At 36.5% G+C, this 21420-nt stretch overlaps 1 protein-coding gene across 1 annotated transcript; it reads left to right on the plus strand.

Moving 5' to 3' along the window:
• The first annotated feature begins 365 nt into the window (after positions 1-365).
• LOC121430321 (interferon alpha-inducible protein 27-like protein 2B) lies at positions 366-10983 on the plus strand. The gene is made up of 2 exons (XM_041627599.1): positions 366-480; positions 8615-10983. Exon 2 carries the CDS (start codon positions 8688-8690, stop codon positions 9429-9431), a length of 744 nt encoding a protein of 247 aa, XP_041483533.1. The 5' UTR covers positions 366-480; positions 8615-8687; the 3' UTR covers positions 9432-10983.
• The last annotated feature ends 10437 nt before the right edge of the window (positions 10984-21420 follow it).

The raw sequence follows: 21420 nt of genomic DNA on the forward strand, positions 1-21420 counted from the left end.
AATTAAGGTTCTTACTACTATGCATGTGTTTGTCAGTTTAGGAATCATGATTTATCGATCAGTGAGGGTACAAGGAAAAATGGATCACGCCAATGTATGTAATTTTATAGTCGGCCATGTTCAGCCTTGGTTCCAATTTAATGATGGAATGACTTCATCTGATGTGTTAAATTCCTCTATTCTCGTCATCTGATCTTATCGCTCGCAAGATGTCGACTTAAAGATAATTATCTCAACATCTGGGTGGCACTTATAAGCTTCCATACGTCCCTGCTCTGATGAAGTACGCATGCGTCATGATCTCGGTCAACTTAACTGCGCGTGCGTGGGGAGCCTATAGCTCAAGCTCGTCAGACAGTACAGTACAGATGGCTGCATGCTGTATACAATACGTGTACGTGTAAACCGACAAATTTACTAACATTTGTAACGTAGTTTAGATTGGACCCTACACAAAACTGAGCCGTGGACGCGCTATAGGTAGGTAGGAAAATAATTGGTCATTTCTTTGACAGACATCGATTGCGTTATCTTAAGCTTATTTATAGGTCTATGATAACAGGGAATGTATTAGTCTCTATAACAAATACCTGATTATATCATTCGTCTTCGATATACCTTCGTCTTCTTCGTGCCCGGGATGCGCGTTTCCGTTTTACACCCTGGCGAAGGCATTTTCCGGAAAAGGAGCCAAAAAGCGACCAGTGAAGAGTCTACGTCTACGTTTGTTTACGTTATCAGCTGGGCGCGCGATCCAAAGTCCGCACCGAAGTTATCCGCAGAATTGCAAATGCAGCTGATCTTGAGCTTATACTTTCCAAGTTCAATACGAATCCTTGATCATTTGCCTTGCCGATTTGCTGATGTCTGTCTTTCTCTCTATCTGTCTATATATCTATCTCTCAAATTCTATCTCTATCTATCTATGTAACTGCAGTATCTATCTATCTATCTATCTAATAATCTTCTCTGTCTCTCTCATTCTTTATCTAACATCTATCTATCTCAAATTCTCTATCTCTCTCTATCCATCCATCTGTCTGTCTTTCTCTATTTCTCTCTCTCTACCTACCTATGTAACTACAGTATCTATCTGTTAATTTGTCGCTCTTCTCTCTCATTCTCGATCTGACATCTATCTATCTCTCAAATTCTCCAGCTCTCTCTCTATCCATCTGTCTGTCTTTCTTCTATCTATTTATCTATCTATCTATGAAACTACAGTATCGGTTAATTTGTGTATCTTCTCTGTTTCTCTCATTCTTTATCTATCTAACATCTATTTATCTCTCAAATTCTCTATCTCTCTCCCTCCCTCTATCTATCCATCTGTCTGTCTTTCTCTATTTCTCTCTATCTATTTATCTATCTATTTTTATAACTTCAGTATCTATCTGTTAATTTGTTAATAATCTTCTCTGTCTCTCTCACTTTTAAATCTATTTAACATCTATCTCTCAAATTCTCTATCTATCTCTCTATCCATCTATCTATCCATCTGTCTGTCTTTCTCTATTTCTCTCTATCTATATATCTATCTATGTATCGACTACGCGACTGCAAAAGCATGTTCGGATTTCACTCCTGACTGCCACATGAAATGCCGAGGAACTCTGTGCTCTGATCAGTAACTGTGCAAATTGCATGCGGTGGTGGACTCGCCTGTGTCGCACGCTGCATGCAACCAGCGACGTGTGTAGACTCTTCACTAGTCGCTTTTTGGCTACTTTTCCGGAAAATGCCTTCGCCAGGGTGTAAAACGGAAACGCGCGCCCGGGATTCGTGCGTGATGGCCTGCAGGCGCGTTTCCGTTTTACACCCGGCCGGCCTGACGAAGGCAATCTCCGCAAAAATAGCTACAAAGCGACTAGTGAAGAGTCTACGTTTGTGTACACTAGTATCAGCTGGGCGTGCGATGTGAAAGTCCGCACCGAAGATGTCTACAGAACATGTGCAAATATCCCAGAAGGAAAAACCAGTTAGACCGGTATTTTTTTTTTACTGGTTTCCAGTATAATTTTACTGGTTTCCAGTATATTTTTTACTGGGCCAGTTGATTTTTAACTGGGCCAGTAAAAATCAACTGGAGACCAGTTCCAACAATTGCATTCCAGTTGAAGCAATTAGTAATACCAGTTAAATTGTTTTTCATTAAACTGGTGTTACTGGTCCAATAAATGGTTTCCAGTAGATTTTTACTGGTTTCCAGTATATGTTTACTGGACCAATTGATTTTTAACTGGACCAGTAAAAATGAACTCAGTGGAGACCAGTTCAAACAATTGCATTCTGGTTACTGGTCCAATAAATAATGACTTTCAAGTCAGATCATATTATGAAAAATGAATCTTGCAATTCAGAGAAACTTATCGTTATCATTTATCATTGTTATCATCATTGCTCTTATGATTATCACAATTATTATTATTATGATTATTATGATCATTGTTGTAATCATTCTTATTACTGTTATTATTGTTATTGATATTGTAATTATTATTAATATCATAATTATCAAGTATTGATATTAACATTAAAATAATTATTTCCTCTAATGATGATTAAGATCAAAGCAAGATGTATTCCTCTGATATATAGTCAACTGGTCTAGAGTAATTCAATGTTTGAAATTAAACTGGTCAAGACCAGTTATACCAGTAATTCTGATGATGCTGATCACATGGTTTACCTCATTTGCATATTTCCTGTTTTTTTTTGTGTGAACTAATTCACAATGAAAATGTGTAATTTCATACATCACATTCAAAATAACAGCAAAAAGATTAATTTACTAAGTGGTCGCATTTCATAAGTTGGGTATGCAAAAAGGGTGGCGTATGAACAATTTTCCACACGGTGCCATGGATAAATTGTTGCTACATCACAGCATCTTCACCAAATTTATTGAGTAATATCTCATTTTGGGGCTATATAGGCTAAATATATTACTATGAATTAAATCAATACAATATCAGGAACAAAAACTATAGCACATTAAGTTTGAAGTAACAGGGGTGGCGGAGCCGGTGGATGCGGAGCCGGTGGATGTGGTAAATGATAAAATATTAATTAAACCTAATTAACAACTTACTATAATATGTAATATGACTGTTATCCTCATATTTCTGGGCATTTTAAAGCAGGGAACAACTAAATGTCATAAAAATTTGGCAATTTTGAAAATATCCAGCAATGGAATACATGTGTATGTCAGCTCTGATCTGCAACCTAATCAGTTAGTAAACCGGAGATATTTGGTTAATTATCTAATTTGTAATCTTAATTTTTAGTACAAATGTTGTGTATCATTGCAACAAACACTTCTACCCATGATATTGTCATTTTGCCAAGCATATAAATACAGTGACAGGTATTTTGTGGGCAAAAATGTGAAATTAAATACTGTTAATTAATTAGTATAATTAATATGCATACAATAATAGATAATTATTTGATTTTTGGTACAGATTTAATTATTGATGTTTAAAGATTATAACTGCAAAATACTAGGGTAATCCAACGTTGCATTAACTTTTAGCACCATTTTATGTGCAGCAGGTCCAATTTGAGAAAAACACATTTCAAAATTCACATTTACATTGACGTCTATGTAATAATTAGCTGTTAATTAGTCATTTTAAGGAAAAATAAAGGTATTCGAGACTTAAAACTTTTTCATTATTTAGAGAATGGTAATAGCTATAACATATCAAAAAATAAAATTTTTGACCATTTTTATCCTGTTCGCGAAATTGGACCACCTTATGACATGCGACCAACTATCTTTTCCATCACATTTCACTGGCCATGGTATATGGTATATAACAAACCAAATGCATGTAATAAACTGATCCAGCAAGACCAGTACGAGGACCAGTTCGACCAGTTTGAGAACCAGTTACACCAGTATGAAGACCAGTGAGACCAGTAACAACCACCAGAAACAAGACCAGTATAAAATTCCAGTACTTCAAGACCAGTTTAATGTTTAACTGAACCAGTAAAATTTTGGTTACACTTCGAAATTCCGAAGGTTCTTTATTCCGAAACACGTAAATTGCCTATACCTCGATGTTCGTTAATCCGAGAACGAAAAAGGGTTCGTTAATCCGAGTATTTGTGGCGTTATTCCGAAGGTTCGATAATCCGAAAACGAAATAAGGTTCGTTGTTCCGAAGGTTCGATAATCCGAAAACGAAACAAGGTTCGTTCCGAAGGTTCGTTAATCCGAAAACGAAATAAGGTTCGTTGTTCCGAAGGTTCGTTAATCCGAAAACGAAATAAGGTTCGTTTTTCCGAAGGTTCGTTAATCCGAAAACGAAATAAGGTTCGTTAATCCGAAAACGAAATAAGGTTCGTTTTTCCGAAGGTTCGTTAATCCGAAAACGAAATAAGGTTCGTTTTTCAGAAGGTTCGTTAATCCGAAAACGAAATAAGGTTCGTTAATCCGAAAACAAAATAAGGTTCGTTAATCCGAAAAATGAAAACCGGGAAAGCAGAGGCAAGGGGGAGGGGGCGGGGGACACTGTTGCCATTCAATTGTTATGAGGATGGGAAGGCAAGGGCGGCCGAACGAATTTTTGTTTGGGGGGTAAAGCCAAAAAATGAAACTCATACGTCAAAATGGACACTTTGGTGATATTCTGAAGATTATCATCTGCTTGAAGTCATTGCGTGTTTAATAGTGATTAAGTAGAGAAAAACCTTTTTTGAAGTGATTATGGCAAAACGTATATTTAGGTTTTATTTTTCGGGAGAGAGTATATGAGCGAGCGGCTTGGTAAAACAAATTCAAAGGACAAGTTGTAAAACGTTTTTTGGGGGTGAATTATTATTTAAATGGCATTATTGCGAGGTGTTGCGAGCGTGAATCACAAGCTAAAACTTTAGGGTATTTCAATAAAAAATGAAAATAAGTTTTTTAAAATCCGAGCAGATTTCTGCTGTCATTAAAAAGATGTACATCTTACTAAAAAAAAATTAACACGAGCGCAAAACGCGAGCTTTAACATACTGACCAGAAATGGAACCTGTTAAAGAAAGCATTTAGTTTCCTCTTTAGGATGCATATTTCACCAATCGAATGAGAGTGCGAAGCGCAAGCTGAAGATTTGCAATATTCCAGCCTTCATGAAAACTTAACTTGTATACTTTAAAAAGAGTATTTTATTTCGAAAAAACACGAAAAACGGCATATTTATTTAAGAAAAAGGAACGTTCCTATTTTGGAAAATATTAATTTTCCTGTTTTTTATTTCATTTTTGGGGTGCATGTGCCCCCTGCCTCCCTCCCTCCCGGCGGATCCAACTTTCGTCAAATGGGGGGGGGGGGGGGAGGGGGGAATTTTTTTCAGCCATATTTTCCTCGATCGGCAGCTTAAAGTTGATTTTTGTTTGTTTCTTTGAAAGGGTAATCCTTACAGTCAATAATTAGCTTTATACTTATAAACTAAAGTAAATATGTAACAACATGATAAACCCTTTTTAAATAATGCGAGCGCGAGCTATATTTTTTTTAATATGATGGGCAATTATGTTTGTGATCTTCAAAAAGAGATGCCTATGTAAATAAATTTAGATAATAACTGCGAACAAGAAGTGCAGACAGAAATTTTAAATGATAATGATTTTCTATCTTTGAGTCGAGACAAGTAGTCATATCGCTTCCTTAAAATTTTGGTAGGTGGGCCTTGAAAAAATGAGGGAGTCAAAGTGGTCCTCGAGTAAAAAAAGGTTGAGAAGCGCTGATCTAGAGGTTACTCGCACGCGACCAACACACTTGATCCCCTGCATCTTTAAACCATTTGCTTAGGCAGCAATTGCTCAGATAAAATCGAAATTAGCCTATGCTTGATCAGGGCGCCTATTAATGAAATACATGCTTTTGGCCACAACACACGCATGTATCATCGATCGTTATTACTATCATTGCATGATATCGTGTAATCTTGTAATGACAACACCGTTTTTTGTTACCAAAATGAATAATTTTCATTTTCGGAAATACGAACCTTATTTAATTTTCGGATTAACGAACCTTATTTCGTTTTCGGATTAACGAACCTTATTTCGTTTTCGGATTAACGAACCTTCGGAATTACGAACCTTATTTCGTTTTCGGATTGACGAACCTTCGGAATTACGAACCTTCGGAAATACGAACCTTCGGAATAACCGAACCTTCGGAATTACGAAGCTTCGGAATTACGAATGTATGCGGTTATTACCACACCTTTGGTTGTTACATTTACACTCTTTGGTGTTATGTTCAATATCTAGGGTGTAATTTTAATACCCCAGGGTGTGGTACTCTATTAACACCAATTGGTGTCAGTTTTAACACCACAGTTTTACAGTGTAGGAAAGGGATATAGAGTAGGGAAAGAGGGTGGGGGAAGATGAAGACAGAAGAGATGAGTATGAGAGTAGTAGTGCACAGATGTAATTCTGAATTAAATTAAGAAGAGTACATGTATATCAAAATATAAATATGGTAAATAAATAATATATAAATAATTGGTGTCATTTTTAGCACCACAGTTTTTACAGTGTATGACTGTTCTCTGTACATGAAGTGCCATGGCCCTGTAGCAACTGAACTCTGTGCTATAATCAGCGGCTGTGTAGATTGCTTGCGGTGCAGTGGCACTGTTAATTTATGTGCATATCAAACCAGCGACTTGTGTAGACTCTTCACTAGTCGCTTTTTAGCTTTTTTTACGGAGATTGCCTTCGCGCGGCCTGAAGACAATTGCGGACCATTGACAAAAATAGCCCAGAAAATAGTAGACATGTCACCTCTATGCGTGGTGTAAGTATACCATCATATAGTAATACCCTTTTTAGACAGGCTAAAATTTCCTTAACCCCGTACTATTGGTGGGGCTAAATGGCAATTTAGCCCCACCTATAGTACGGGGTTAAGCTTAGCCCACTTTCGTTTTACACAGCGTTTTTGCAAAGTGGGCTAACCCCACCTATAGTACGGGATTATTTGGCCCTGCAAAAAAGCAGGGTTATCCCACCAATTGCGGTGCTAAGAGCAATAGTACGGGGTTAAGATCGCATGTGTAAAACGAAAGTGGGCTAAGTTTAAATAGTACGGGGTTAAGGAAATTGCGAGTGAAGCACTTGTACTACGAATGATCGACAAAAACCACTAGTCCGGGGTTAGCGAGTTTCGTGTGTAAAAAGCAAGCATTCCTTATCCGGGGTTAGCAATAACAATTTGGCATGTGTGAAAAGGAAAAAAAATAGTACGGGGTTAAGGATAGTCCGGGGTTAGCGATAGTCCGGGGTTAAGAAAATCCTGTGTAAAAAGGGCATAACCGTACGTACCAAAGCGTCATAATTATTGGGATGGGGGAGGGGGGGGGTACTTAGATTTGGTTTGGACGGGGGTGTGGGGCTGAAGTGAAGGCTCAAATCCCATACCTATATTTTGGCTAAAAGGGTACCTATTAGGGAGTTTCATCCAGAAAGGGGCCTATGTTTGAGGGTGGGGATTAACTTAATTAAGTCAACAAATTCCCCCCCTTGTACTATGGTATATCTTTTGTCCTAAGTTGCGATCATCCATGTGATTCCGTGTGATGTTCATGCGTACGCTGTTCTGCATGGTTCCAGTTCGTTTTTCAAGGGGGAGCCGACGGGGGATTTAGTAGGCAACGAATTGTCGTATTGTACAGGATTTATACTTCGACGAAACGGCGGATGGATTATTTTCACCCGGGCATTTTCATCCCGGATTTGCGAAAATAATTGCACCTAAAGACATTGAAATATGAAAAATTTGGGTCATGTTTAGGAATTTTCCCAGCCGGCGTAAAACCATGCCCCATGTTTACGGATTTCTTCAAAAAAGCGACCCATTCCAGTCATCCCGTATGTCTTATTACGTGAGTAGGCCCTACCCCCCCCCCCCCGGGGTGCATATGGAACTCTTGCCAGGTGGCACAATATCATGGGACAAAGTCCGACAGACAGTCACAGATATAGAGATAGACTAATATTTTCTTTCTCTTTCTCTCTTGCATTTGATCATGGACCTATTACATGATTTAATGTACTTGGAAATGTTTTCTTCCGTTTTTATTTTTATTTTTTTACAAATTTTGATTTGTTTGCAATCAGTCGTTAAAATGTCTGCTTGCTTTCACAAAAGAAACTCATTTAATATTTGGACGATGAAATTGTCAAAATAACGAACCTGATATTATTGTAATTGTGGTAATCCATTATTATTATCATTATTATTATTATGATTATTTTAATTATTATCAAGATTATCATCATCATCATCAATGTAATGCAGCCTTTGGCTGCTATTTTCAGTGAATATTTGCAATAAATAAATCATTCAATCAATCATTATCATTAGTGATGGTTGTAATAGTGGAGGAAGTAGTAGTAGTAGTAGTATAGTAGTAGTAGTGGTATAAGAGTAGTAGTGGTGGTAGTAGTAGTAGTAGTAGTAGTGGTGGTGGTGATGGTGGTAGTATATTTAATATAGCTGTTAAAGTAGTGAGAAATATATAGAAAAAGTCTTGTATTATAATAATCATCATAATTATAAATGTTTTTTTTGTCTTTATCCCTATTTTTTTCATTTCAGTTTAACCCAACTCAAGTGAACATTTCTGTATCGATTGAGCGGTAAATTGTGAAAGAAAATAGGCCTGCAAACTATGTCGAATGCGGTCAGAGGAGACAAACGTGTGAGTATTCGCGATTGCCAGACCCAGACATATACTCAGACCGATTTGGACCAGGCAGTTGAAGAGAATGAGAAAAACCACCAGAAAGAGCCGGAGGCGTCCGTGACAAGGTCTCCTACAGGAGGAGAAGATGGTGCGTTTGAGGATCAGCCATTGATGAGTTGCACCAGAACAGAACAGCTCAAGAAGGTGACGCCACAAAGTGCATTAACTCGGCCTAAAGACTGTGCGACACCTTGTCCAGATCCAGGTGGTCCAGATCCCGGTGGTCCAGGGACAGGAGGAAGTCCAGACAAAGATGAAGACAAAAAATCCGGGAACTTTGCTTCGTATGCTCTCAAATTCGCCGCAGGAGCAGCGGTCCTTGGTATTGGATCCTTCATAGCAGCACCTGTGGTACTCACCGGAATGGGCTTCACTGCAGCTGGTATACAAGCCGGTTCTATTGGTGCATACCTGATGTCAGCATCTGCAATTGCAAATGGAGGTGGGGTCGCTGCAGGAAGTGCCGTTGCCTTACTTCAATCCGCAGGAGCGGCGGGTGGAATAGCTGCTACCACCTGCGCTGGCATAGGAATCGGGGGTGCGGCCGCTATCACGGGTTTGGTGGCAACAGGGGAGGTTGTCGTGGGCGCTGTGAGGTACAAGATGAAGCAGCATAACAGCCCTAAACCAAAGGAGGTTGGAACCCAGACAGACCCTAACCCAGATTGAATTCTGCCACCTCCTTTGGAAGAATGCTACATGTAATCCATTGATATCAATCTTCATTCCAGAAAGTAAATAAGATTCTGTTTCTGTTTCTCTTCATGGTAACTCCCGTAGGAACTCGGCAGGGCAGCTTCTTGCTGGCTATCGCCTGGCTGATCAGATAAACAACTGATTACATGTACCATTGTACCTAGGAAATATTCTACTTCTAGTTGCCGTTATAGACGACAGATATACTCTTGGGCCTTTTTATCAAAGTGGGGACAACGGCAGAGTGGGGTTTCGAACTCACAACCTTGCGATAATGAGTCCAATGGTTTAACCACTAAACCATTGCTTTAGCAATTATAATTCAATTTAGATATATGTATCCCTCAGCAATGACTCTAAAGATCTGTTTACCATTTTGCCCTGCAAAAGGAAATAAGCAACAAGCAAATCAATTTTTAGCGACTGATTATTTCAAATCTTACAAGAAACTTTTCTCTTTTTTAAACCGAAATAGTTCCTTCAAGTGTGTTCTCATTTAAGTCTTGAACACCTCCCAGAGCAAAGAGACACCGCATTTACTTCATTGCCAATAAATTTTCGTTCATCAGTAGGAACTAGCATTTTAAGTATTACCAACCCCTCTCCCGCAAAGGCGATGATAGACATTCAGTGCAGTATTACTTCTCTAATTGAATAAAGTCTTATATAGTGAGGTATTTTTTTAGACTTTCCTTTCCTCATGTTCATTTCGATAATTTTTTTTTATCATACTGTACTTGCACAGACTGTACCCTATGTACAAAGAGATCTAAGAATGCAAAAACTGTTGAAATTACAAGCAAAACATTCCATCCCCTCTGACCATTAATGATTACTAAAGATATATGTCGTAATATTGGAAATGACCATATCCCTATTTTTTCCCCTTTTTCTCGGATTCAACTAAATATTTGTATGGTTGGATATATATACAGTTTTCTGAGATAAAGTGACAGTAATCGTTCGCTTCTTTCATCTCGCTTTTTTTGTCTCGCATGAACGAAATTTATGAGGTCATGTCCATCCTTTTGGGATTTTTTTGTTCAACTAGGTCTCATTTCTTTATCAATTATGTTCACACTTGTGTTGTCTAGGGTGATTGGGTCATATAAGCTTCAATGGTCAAGTTTTTGTTCAAATCGCTCTCATCTCTTATTTCTGCATTGATTGTTTATACTTGATTCATACGATCCTTGTGTAATAGTCTATGAAGATGATTGCGTCAGAGGCAATCTCGGGGTCAAAGGGTCATTTTGTTTTGATTGCTCTCATTTCTTTATTTCTTCATCAATTGTGTTTGCGCATGGAGAGCGCATGCTGCCAATCTCTGGTGCAATATTTTTGAAATATGAATCAAATTACATTACTGCTGTTTTTCATAAAATGTATACTGTATATCGATTCTGCTGTATTAATGTATTATATTAATGAGTTTTACCCTGGGGTTGTAATTTTTTCAAGCAATCTGCTTATGATAACAATCCTTCTCCTGCAAATTGTAAATGTTAACTAATTTGGTACGAGACCAGTTTTGTTTGTAATAATAATTTTAGTACATTTAGTTATGATTCATGCCAAAAAAGTTCTCAATATACTATGTTTGTTATGTTATGGAAAATGTATTATACGAATGATGTAATTGCAGAAGTAAACAATAAAATCAAATCAAATCAAATTTATGCGACTGACCGGATCGATATCATCTGACTCTTTGAAGTCATTTTCGCTCCATGACGTAAGGACGGTTCATTAATACAGAAAACATATTGTCAACGCCGTTAATGACATTTTTTTTTTAAAGTTGGTGAATTAGAAGAACAGTTTCGTCCCCGACTCTGGGCAAATGATGTAATACGAAAATATTATTGCAAAACTTTCGCCAGCTCCAAAACCTACGACGAAACTGCCGTTCTGGTTCATCAGATTTTTACAAAGACCTAAAAGCTATTTATTGTCACATGACATGCATTTAAATACAGGCTTTTCATACTGCACTTTTTTCCTTAACCCCAGGAAATTGGTGGGGCTAGGGGGGGGGGGGGGCTAAGCCCCACCAATTTCCCGGGGTTAAGCTCAGCCCACTTCGTTTTCACACTACGTTTTAGTAAAGTGTGCTAGCACGGTAAATAGTACGGTACTATCTGGCCCTGCAGAAAAGCAGGGTTAGCCGGCTGCTAGCTCCACAATGGCGGTGCTAAGAGATGCAGTGTGAAACGAAACAGGGCTAAGGAAAAGTGGGGCTAAGCATTAGCCAATCACAGAAGTCAAAATTGCAAGTTAATCGCGCTCTGTATGGTAAAATCATCAATATTCATTGGCTGTATGATAGTCCGTGGTTAAGGCGTAAACCACGGCTTATAGTCCAGTCAATCTAGCCAGAATAGGGGGGTGACCCGCCACTAATTGCAACACTTGATTTTCCACTGCAATGCTTTCCATCAAGGTCCCCTTAACAACATACTAAAAGTCCCAAAAAATCCAAGCAGTGGAAATTTATGAAATTTGCATATTATGCAAATTAGCCATAAAAATTTAGAAAAATAAGGAAAATAGTCCAAAAATTACAAATTAAGTGTCCAAAACAATTTAATTTGAGCGAAAAGTAATGATAAATAATTGTATTCAATGTTTTTATTAAAATGCGCCAGCGAATCTACCTAATTTGCATATTATGCAAATAAGCATCCTTGTATGGAAAAAATGTCAAGATATTGTGCTTGTTCTCATATAGACTGCTCGAAAACATTTCATTTATGTAGACATTTTTTTGTTTTGGACACTTGCTACTATCACTACAATTCATCACAATGCCTGAAAATTAATTTGCATATTATGCAAATTAGCCATTAAAAATAGCAGATAGGGAAAATAACACAAATATTATAAATTAAATGTCAAAAGGAAGCAATTTGAACAAACTTTCACGATGAATAAATAAGTACAGTGTTTTTATTTTAAAAAGCTAGCCAATCTGCCTCATTTGCATATTATGCAAATCAGTATCCATATATGGAAAATGTCAAGAAAATTTGATTTTCTCACATTGACTGTTGTTCAAATCAATATGCTGCTATCACTAAGCATGCATATTTATCCTAATGTAATTTGTATTTAAGGTAAAATACTGCAAATGTGTTCTTCACGTCCTAAAGCCATGTTGTTAGTCTGACAAGATGATGGGATTGGCAAGAACAAAGCACAGTATTTGAAATTGGTGAGTAGTTTGTTAGAGCTGACGTCCGTTTCTTATATGGATGGGAACGACAGAAGGAAGGCCAAGAAAAGCAAACTTATGGCAGGTGAGATCTGATGAGTAGTCTCATTAAGAAGTGTAGCAGAGATTCCATCTGGCCTAGTAGCTTCATGCAGGTTGTTTTCTTTAACAATTTCTTCAGTAGTTTGGCTACACCCGCTTGACTAAAAAAATATGTTTTCTGGCCATGTCTGGGTCAGAACAGGGTTCCAGGACTTGCAGAGCAGCGTCATCATCATCATGATCAGTGGTAAATACTAAGACTAATAATCAGTTGTCTTCCAATGTAGTCATAGCATGATAACATGATATTAAGGGCTTCCAACATGCTAGTTGTTACAGCCTGGATCATTGCCAATCCGGTCAACAAATGGTGTATTATAGGCTTGTCTAAAACCATTCTATGGTCCTAGTGTAGCAATTCTGAGCTTCACCAGATGCTTTAGGAGCTCAACATGCGCAAGCCTTCCTATAAAACTCTTCTTCCGACACAACTTATGTCCAGCGTCTATTAAATTGAGGCATCTTGTGTCGGAAGAAGACATGGGTAATGGTTTGGTTCTTGCCAAAGTCCTCTTGATTAACATTCAATCTCCTATGCTCGACTTGTCGGATTTCAGTACAGAGAGTTGTATGATTGTCCAAAGTAAATGTGCATGACACTATGAATGTCAGCATTCCTCCAGACTAACATCCTCAGTCGTACCATAATTTCTGACAGGTTTATTTCTCTGTATACTCACAGTATACCAATGAGTAACACAAAGTGGCAAACAAATCCTGGAATGGGTACACACTGTTTAATCATTGTTGGATGGTATTTGATGGGGATGTTAAGGGTGTTTCGTTATGTTGTGCCCTCTTGTTGGAAAGGCAATCATCTGGTTTAGTCCTTCATCTGTTAACGTCTACTTGGTTGTTCATTGTCTCACTGAGGAATTTCCATTTGCCATAAATATCAGGAAATTGATATTATTTGCATACGATTTGCTTAGAAACTACAGCTACAATATTTGGAGATAGTTGCCATTCTTAAGACATTCATCAAAGAGGAAAGAACAGAAAATGGATGCTTCATCCTGAAGCAGCAACTGGATTCAGCAAGAACGTCTAATCATGATTCCTGTATCTGGGAAAGATGTCTATATACACTTTAATCCTTTATCATGACTTTATGAATGGCTTTCATGTTGCTCGTATGGGCAAATGCTCATTGGTACTCTTATAAACCATGCCCAGAGATCTCGTGATTCGAGCAAGTACTCATATTCACAACCACAAGTGGTGTGCTACAAGGACCAAATATTCGAAGCTAACAAGCTTTTATTTGTACTTGGTGTGACATCTTGTGCTGATCACTTGGCAATCAAGGAGAATGCTAGCGTGGACTATACTAGCAAGAAATGCAAAGACTCTACCAAGTCAAGGAGAGAGCAAGACTTGGATGAAGCATTCAAGCATTCAAACAGTGGGACCCATGTAGAACTGACTCATCATTGCACAACATGAGTGGGGTATCTGCTCCGGTGGTAACTGCTCATGAAAAAAGTCAATATCAACCAAGCAAGGTCATCAAGGTTACACATAATCTACGTGGAATTTTAGAGGAAAATATCACAAGTTTCCTTTATTATTTATAACATGCCGGATGCTTATTTGCATAACATGTACATTCCACTTCAGATATAGATCCACAGAGGGGAGACCTTAGAAGGACCTTTCAAAGACCAAAAATTGGCAAGGTCTTAATTTATACAGCAGTCTCCAATATCACTGAAATTTGTCATCTCTGTTGTGGAATGACTCAGAAAGACCCCTCAAAGAACTCTGAAAGACACCTGTCCTATAGAGATCTTTCAATGGTCTTTCAGAGATGTTTATGCTTTAAGTGATCTTTCAGAATTCTTTCCATAGACTTTGCCTGATCTTTCACTGATCTTTCATTTATCTTTCGATGATATTTCAATGATCTCTCATGAGTCTTACAGTAATCTCCGTAAAAAGCTTGAGAGACTGCCGAAAGATCATAGAAAGACTAATAAGAACTTTGGAAGTTCATTGAAAGACCATTGAAAAATCATCAAAAAATAATTTTACTGTAAGACCACTGAAAGACTGTTTTGGCGTTTCAAAAGTTTTGGGACTCACGAGGAACATAAAGACCATTGAAAGATCTATCATGAATCGTGAAAGACATCGGAGATCTTTGAAAGTTCATTGAAAGACCCTTGAAAGATCAAGCAAGTTTTATCGTCTTATAGCAGTCTTTCAGAGGTCTTGTTCTCTGTTGAATGGGGGTTTAACTGTTTGTGTGAGAAAAATCAAAATTTCTGGGGGGGGGGGTTCATACAGGGATGCTCATAATTATATATGCAAATGATGTAGATTTATTTACAATTTTTTTATTTGAAGAATTATTGAATTTGTAAAGATTACCATGAGCTTCCGTTCAATTTATATTGTTTTCCGCACTTGATTTCCAAATTTTTGATTATTTTCCTCATTTGCAAATTATTATGGCTAATTTGCATAAAATGCAAATTTTGTGATTTTCATATGATTGTCTATTTAATGACTTTTAATATGGTATTAGTTTCCTGTAAGGCATTTCCATATTCCAATTTCAATAGATAATCTACTTGCAATGTTTGAGGAATATGTCACCAGTGTGTTTTCTTGAATATTTATTACATGTTAGATACTTATTTGCATAATATGCAAATGACACTACAGACACTGAGCTTAATATTAATGTTTTCAACGTCCTTAGTGATAGCAGCATAGTAATTTCAACATTATTCAAATTTTCAAGCAGTCAATGAGAGAAAAATCACAATATCTTGACATTTTTTTCCATATATGGATGCTTATTTGCATATTATGCAAATGAGGTAGATTTGTTTGCATTTTTGATTAAAAACATTGATTAAAGTTATTTATCATAAATTTCCGCTCAAATAAATTTGTTTTGGACACTTAATTTGTAATTTTTGGATTATTTTCCTTATTTTTCTAACTTTTTATGGCTAATTTGCATAATATGCAAATTTCATAAATTTCCACACCTTGGATTTTTTGGGACTTTTAATATGTTGTTCAGGGGACCTTCCTGGAAAGCACTGCAGTGGAATATCAAGTGTTGCAATTAGTGGTGGGTCAAACCCTATATTGACTGGACTATTAGCAAATAGTTTGGGGTTAAGAAAGACAGGAATCGAAAAAAAAGATAGTATGGGGTTAAGGAAAGTCCGGGGTTAAGGAGATTATGGAAATGCAGTGTGAAAAGCATATAGTGGATTCGTGAACCCCGAGCGAAAAGTCACTCTCATCAAAGACATTCAAGCAATGTTGCCGTACTTTCGCAAAAAGGAAGCAAGTTACAAAAGTATTATTCATTCGTTGCAAATTAGCAATGTGTGTTCGTCATTTACATGGGCGTCTATGCAATTTAACAGCATGATTTATTTTCTTCCATACTTTCCATAGAACGATCATTTCTTCCTTAGATTTTGCCTGACCGCGCAACATACAAAAATGTTTCAGAAACAACTCAAATTTGACTGATGTGTCACTTGCTTCCTTTGGTATTTGTTGTCTGCAACTGATCAGATCAGTGTAGACATTGATTTAAGAATTGTGTTATTGTTTATTTTTTAAAGCTGAAACGGATGAAATACGAATATCCGTATTACTTTGCGAATAATGGCTCCGTTACCGACCTTTCATCGTGTGCTACAATTCCAGATTATTTATTCTAATGAAAAATTATGTTTACAGAAATACATTTGCTGGACAAATTCGCTTTTTGATTTCCATATGAATATGGCAGAGCTGCCTATAAGTTGGATTTTTTCCTATTTAGTAGGATGTTCTAAGGGGAAAATAACGCTAAATACGATTATCCCGCTAGAAATAGGATTTCTGAAACCTGTGAGAATGTTGATTTTTGTATTTTTATCAAAAATCTATTGAAAGTAAAGTAAGATTTTAGGCTTGAAGATAGGATAAAGAGAGATAAAGAATTTTTTTCCAAAATTTAGTTTGCAGCCAAGATATGGTGTATTTGAACGTTTGACATCAAACGAAAATACTAGTAGTGCAGTTGTAGTTTCTTTAGTTAAGTTTTATTTTTACTTGGTCTAGTAGCAGTTATTCTACTTCTGGTTCACTATATAGTACACGCCACTTTGTCCAGTATTTACAATTAGTTGTATATTTTAATCTAATATCCAGTTGGTCTAATTTTCATTCCGTCTACCTATTCATATATTTCTTTATTAACAGTTCACCTAATGAGACCAAAAAGCAGCCCAACTAGAAATCCGACAAAATTTGTAGATGAATTTCATAGCAAGTATACAGACGAAATGCGTAGTAGACAAAGTGTTAATATACTTACTAGGATTAGACCATTGAGGTGAGACAAAGCACGTGTAGACTAATCAGTCATTGAATTGAATTCATTTGTACCCGCAGTGCATAAATTTGTGTTCCATTGGATCAAATTTAATAATTTACAGAAACTCATGCACATAAAATAGGATATGAGCACACAAACTAAAACAGATTTAACCATCGGTCATGTCGGTTTAAAAAATGTGTAAAAAAATAAAATTTCGAAATGCATTAGCTTCTAGAATAAATTTTAGTGTTATATATGATTCGACAAAAAGACTACATGTTTGAATTATTATGTATGTGTTTTTTTTTTCTTTAAAAAAATATATTTGTTTTAAATGTATACCTGCAATTGCAGAAGAAAAATGAATCGGAAGTTATATGCCTATACTTATTGTACTCTACACGCTTATAATACCATGTCTCCTTGTGAATATCACTATCAGGTTTGCCACGTTTATTGAAATGGTAAAAAAAAAAGTTCTGTCATACACTATTAGAAAATTCATCCTTGAAATAAAAGAAGTTCCTGCAGCAGAGTCTCGAGATCACCTGTAATCTCACAGAAAATTGGTATTTGGTGTTTGGAACGTTACAAATTTCATTTAATAAAACACTCTTTTCCCCTTTCAAACAGACCTATTCTTTTGCAGAAAAGTTCTTGTTTTATGAATTTACAGAATGATTCTGTTATTGCTTTCTGCAAAATCTTTTCCCCCTGTAAAATCAGGGGTTTTTGTAACAGTGTAAGCATATAAAGTGTTTAATACCAAAAGAGGTTAGATCCACTTTTGGCCATTCTGAAAAAAATAACGTGTTTCAATTTAGCATATAATGTAGTGTTTGCAATTGTAATAAATTGAACATAATACCCCATCATGGGACTGCAAAATCACCTTTAAAAACAATCTGCTGGTCTTTATGTTTTTATTCATTTTTTAATTTTCATTTTTAAACCCTTTTCGTAATAAACGAAATCTAGCCTCTTATACGTGCGCACGTTTGTGTGTGTGGGTGTGTGAGTGTGACTGAGAATGTGTGTGCGCGCAACTGCATATGTCTGTTTATATTTGCTTGTGGGGAATCACTTCTGGCATCGCGTTCCGACATTTAAGAATGACAATATTTCAAGGATTCTCAACATTTAATTTCCATATGGGATTACGTCAAAAAAGGAAAATTATAAAGATTTTGTTTTTAATGAAGACCCGCAGATTTTTTCTAAATGTAAGTTGATATTAACTGTGTCTTGAAATGAGAATAGGGAAACACAAAAATATACATTTTGAAGGAATTAATTTGTATATTACCTAAGCCACGAAAATGGAATAACTGTTATGAAACCCACCATTCCGTAGAGGCGTGTTCGAAAATTTTAGTTTAGAGTATAGGGTTAACCTAACTTTAATACCACCCAAGTAATAAATGATAAATAAGACAATAAATGTTTCAGTAACAAAAATTAGTATCCATTTTCTGACCAAACCTTTTTTTAAGACTAAACCCTTTCTTTCAGCTTACAAGGACTTTGCAAATTGTAAAAGCCCCATTCTTTTTTTTTATTAAAAAAACAATATCCTGGAATGTTTGAATGCATTCATAAATTCTAGACTGTCACTGTAAGGCGTGTGATCATCAGAATCATTTTTGGTAAAATATAAACTGCTACGCACGTCAGGCGATTCGGGGTTCAAGTTCCACCGCAGTACTCGTGTCCTGATCGTCAAGGTGTTTATCTACATTTGCCACTCTCCTCCCAGGTGTAGTAAATGTGTACCCGATAGGAAAAATAGAAGAATGCTTGAGCGCCCAAATCAGGTTCGCATGCAAAGTCCGATATATGTAGAACAGTTTTCGGAACTGAAGTCGATACCCGCGTACTTATAAGAGGCTATTATTATTATTGTTGTTGTTACTATCATAATTATTGTGTGGTTTGAAAATGATAGAAGTCTGTGGCAAATAAATGATCAACTGAGAAACGGAATTCCACAAGCTTAAACATACATCAAACACTACAGCAAACGGAGATGAAGAAGAACTTAAGTTGGGAGACACAGGAACAAAATAGAACTTGACTCAATGAAGTCTTGCAGTGCACTGATTTTATTTTTTAAGATGGCTTATTTGCCTCATTTAAACTCAAACCATATTACAGAATTAACATATATTCAAATTAAGCAATATCAACCAACACATAAAAGAAAATGGAACAGCCTACTAAAAATGTGAGAGTCTAGTTCATAAAACTAACCAATAAGCGATAAGAGGATGGAGATGAATAACTTGAAGGATGGTGACATCATGAAAATGTCAATTGTTGAACGCAAGAATCACATGAGGGAATGTAATGAATGAACACATTTGAATAGAAGAATGTCAAGCAGGTTGAAAGTCAAATGGAACTGGATGATAACAGAAGCATCAAGAATGTAAACAAAGCTACTTAAGATAGAATTGGAACTAAAGTCAAAATTAACAGTTTTACATTATCATGATATTTAAGTACTGTAATATCATTTTTGTCATTATATCATACATACTGGATAAGTCTCCGGGCTTTGAACCACAAGGTCCGGGGTTAAAGCCCCACCACAGCACTCGCGTACTTTGACAAGGGGTTTATCTACATTTGCCACTCTCCACCCAATTGTAGTAAATGGGTACCCGGTAGGAAGGAATTCCTTAGATGCTCTAGCGTCCGATCAGGGTAGCCGTGCTAAAGCTGGGGTAATAGTATGCAGCACTCAGATAATTTTTTTATTTATACAGCGCTATATAAATGTTACATGTTTCTGAACGATTCCCCTTCGGAGCATTGAAACTTTTTCATTGTATTTTATTTGGGATATGTTTCTGAATAATGATAGATTTACACATCAGCACATTTAGTCGGGTCAAATTTAAAAAATGCCTTGTATTTTCGCAATACTATTACTCGTAAATATCAATGGACGTGATCGAGGTGTTTCATCAAGACTATTTGTCGTCTGTCGAGATTTAAAATTTAAAAACTTTTCTTGGTATTGTCTGGTTGAGAAACAAGGGTGTATGGCTGCAAGTGGAAATAGTAAGCCAAATAGATAAAGGTGGTCAGATATGGCGTATGATAAACTTTTTAAAAAGTTACGAGAAAGCGAGGCGATCAAGCAAAACTTTCGACATCTCTACGTACAACACAGCAATATAAATTTGTGATAGATTTGGACATAATATTCAAAAGCTATCACAAATGTTAATTTTGATTGTCACATTTTACCCTTCATTCTTTTCTTTTATTGACTTTTTTCTTGGTTGTATTTTTTTGTTTGAGGGGGGGGGGGGGCAAGGGCTTTTGCCAAGCCTCCATCTGTACGCTACTGCTGACTGCTATATGACAAATGCCTGATATTTACAACTTATCACTGCTGAACACTTTCATGGATTGGTTCTGGTATCTACTATACATGTGTGTATCCTCATCTGTGAGGTAAAGATCTTGGCCCCGTCTTACAAAGAGTTGCGATTGATCAGATCAACCACAGCTATGGACGGCTAGCCATATCAGATAAAATACATGTTTGTTCAAAAATATTTTCTAGATTTGATGTATCTGCATACATTCACAATTCTCTTGAAATTCCAGGGTGATTCTCCTAGTTTGTTTATTAAGGATATTGTGCAAATTTCCTGTACACTCTAAAAAATGAAGTGCTAATTCAACTCTTAAAGAGCGTGTATAGTGACTGCACTTCAAAGTGCTGACTTGTCTAGTTCAAATTTGAACGAGAAAAATCAGCACTCCGAAGTGCAGTCACTATACACGCTCTTTAAGAGCTGAATTAGCACTTCATTTTTTAGAGTGTAGAAACAATCATAGTATGGATGGATTTTCATACAGTTGAGACTGATTGGATCAATCGTAACTCTTTGTAAGACGGGGTCCTGAAGTTGAATAAATGGAAGCTCTTCGCGACTCATCGTAATACATGGACCTAATGAAGACCTTACAACACACACAAATTATAACGTCCTTCGTTAAAATAGAACATTTTAGAACTAAACAGAAAAGGGCATTGCAGGCAGAAAGTTATAAAATATATTGAAAGGAATTCAAAAGTACTCTGCGTAACGTAACATATTATGTTTAGTTGATATCACATCATGAAACCAGTATCTGCAAACGACACAAATGTGGAATCAACAGGTCTGATAAAACATATTAATGGGATAGTCCGGGCTGAAAATGTTTATATCTTAATACATAGACATGATAGAGTAGAATTCACTGAGCAAAATGCCGAAAATTTCTCTTCATATCAGACTCTTAGA

The sequence above is a fragment of the Lytechinus variegatus genome, chromosome 16 (assembly GCF_018143015.1).
Source record: "Lytechinus variegatus isolate NC3 chromosome 16, Lvar_3.0, whole genome shotgun sequence".
NCBI classification, from domain to species: Eukaryota; Metazoa; Echinodermata; class Echinoidea; order Temnopleuroida; family Toxopneustidae; genus Lytechinus; species Lytechinus variegatus.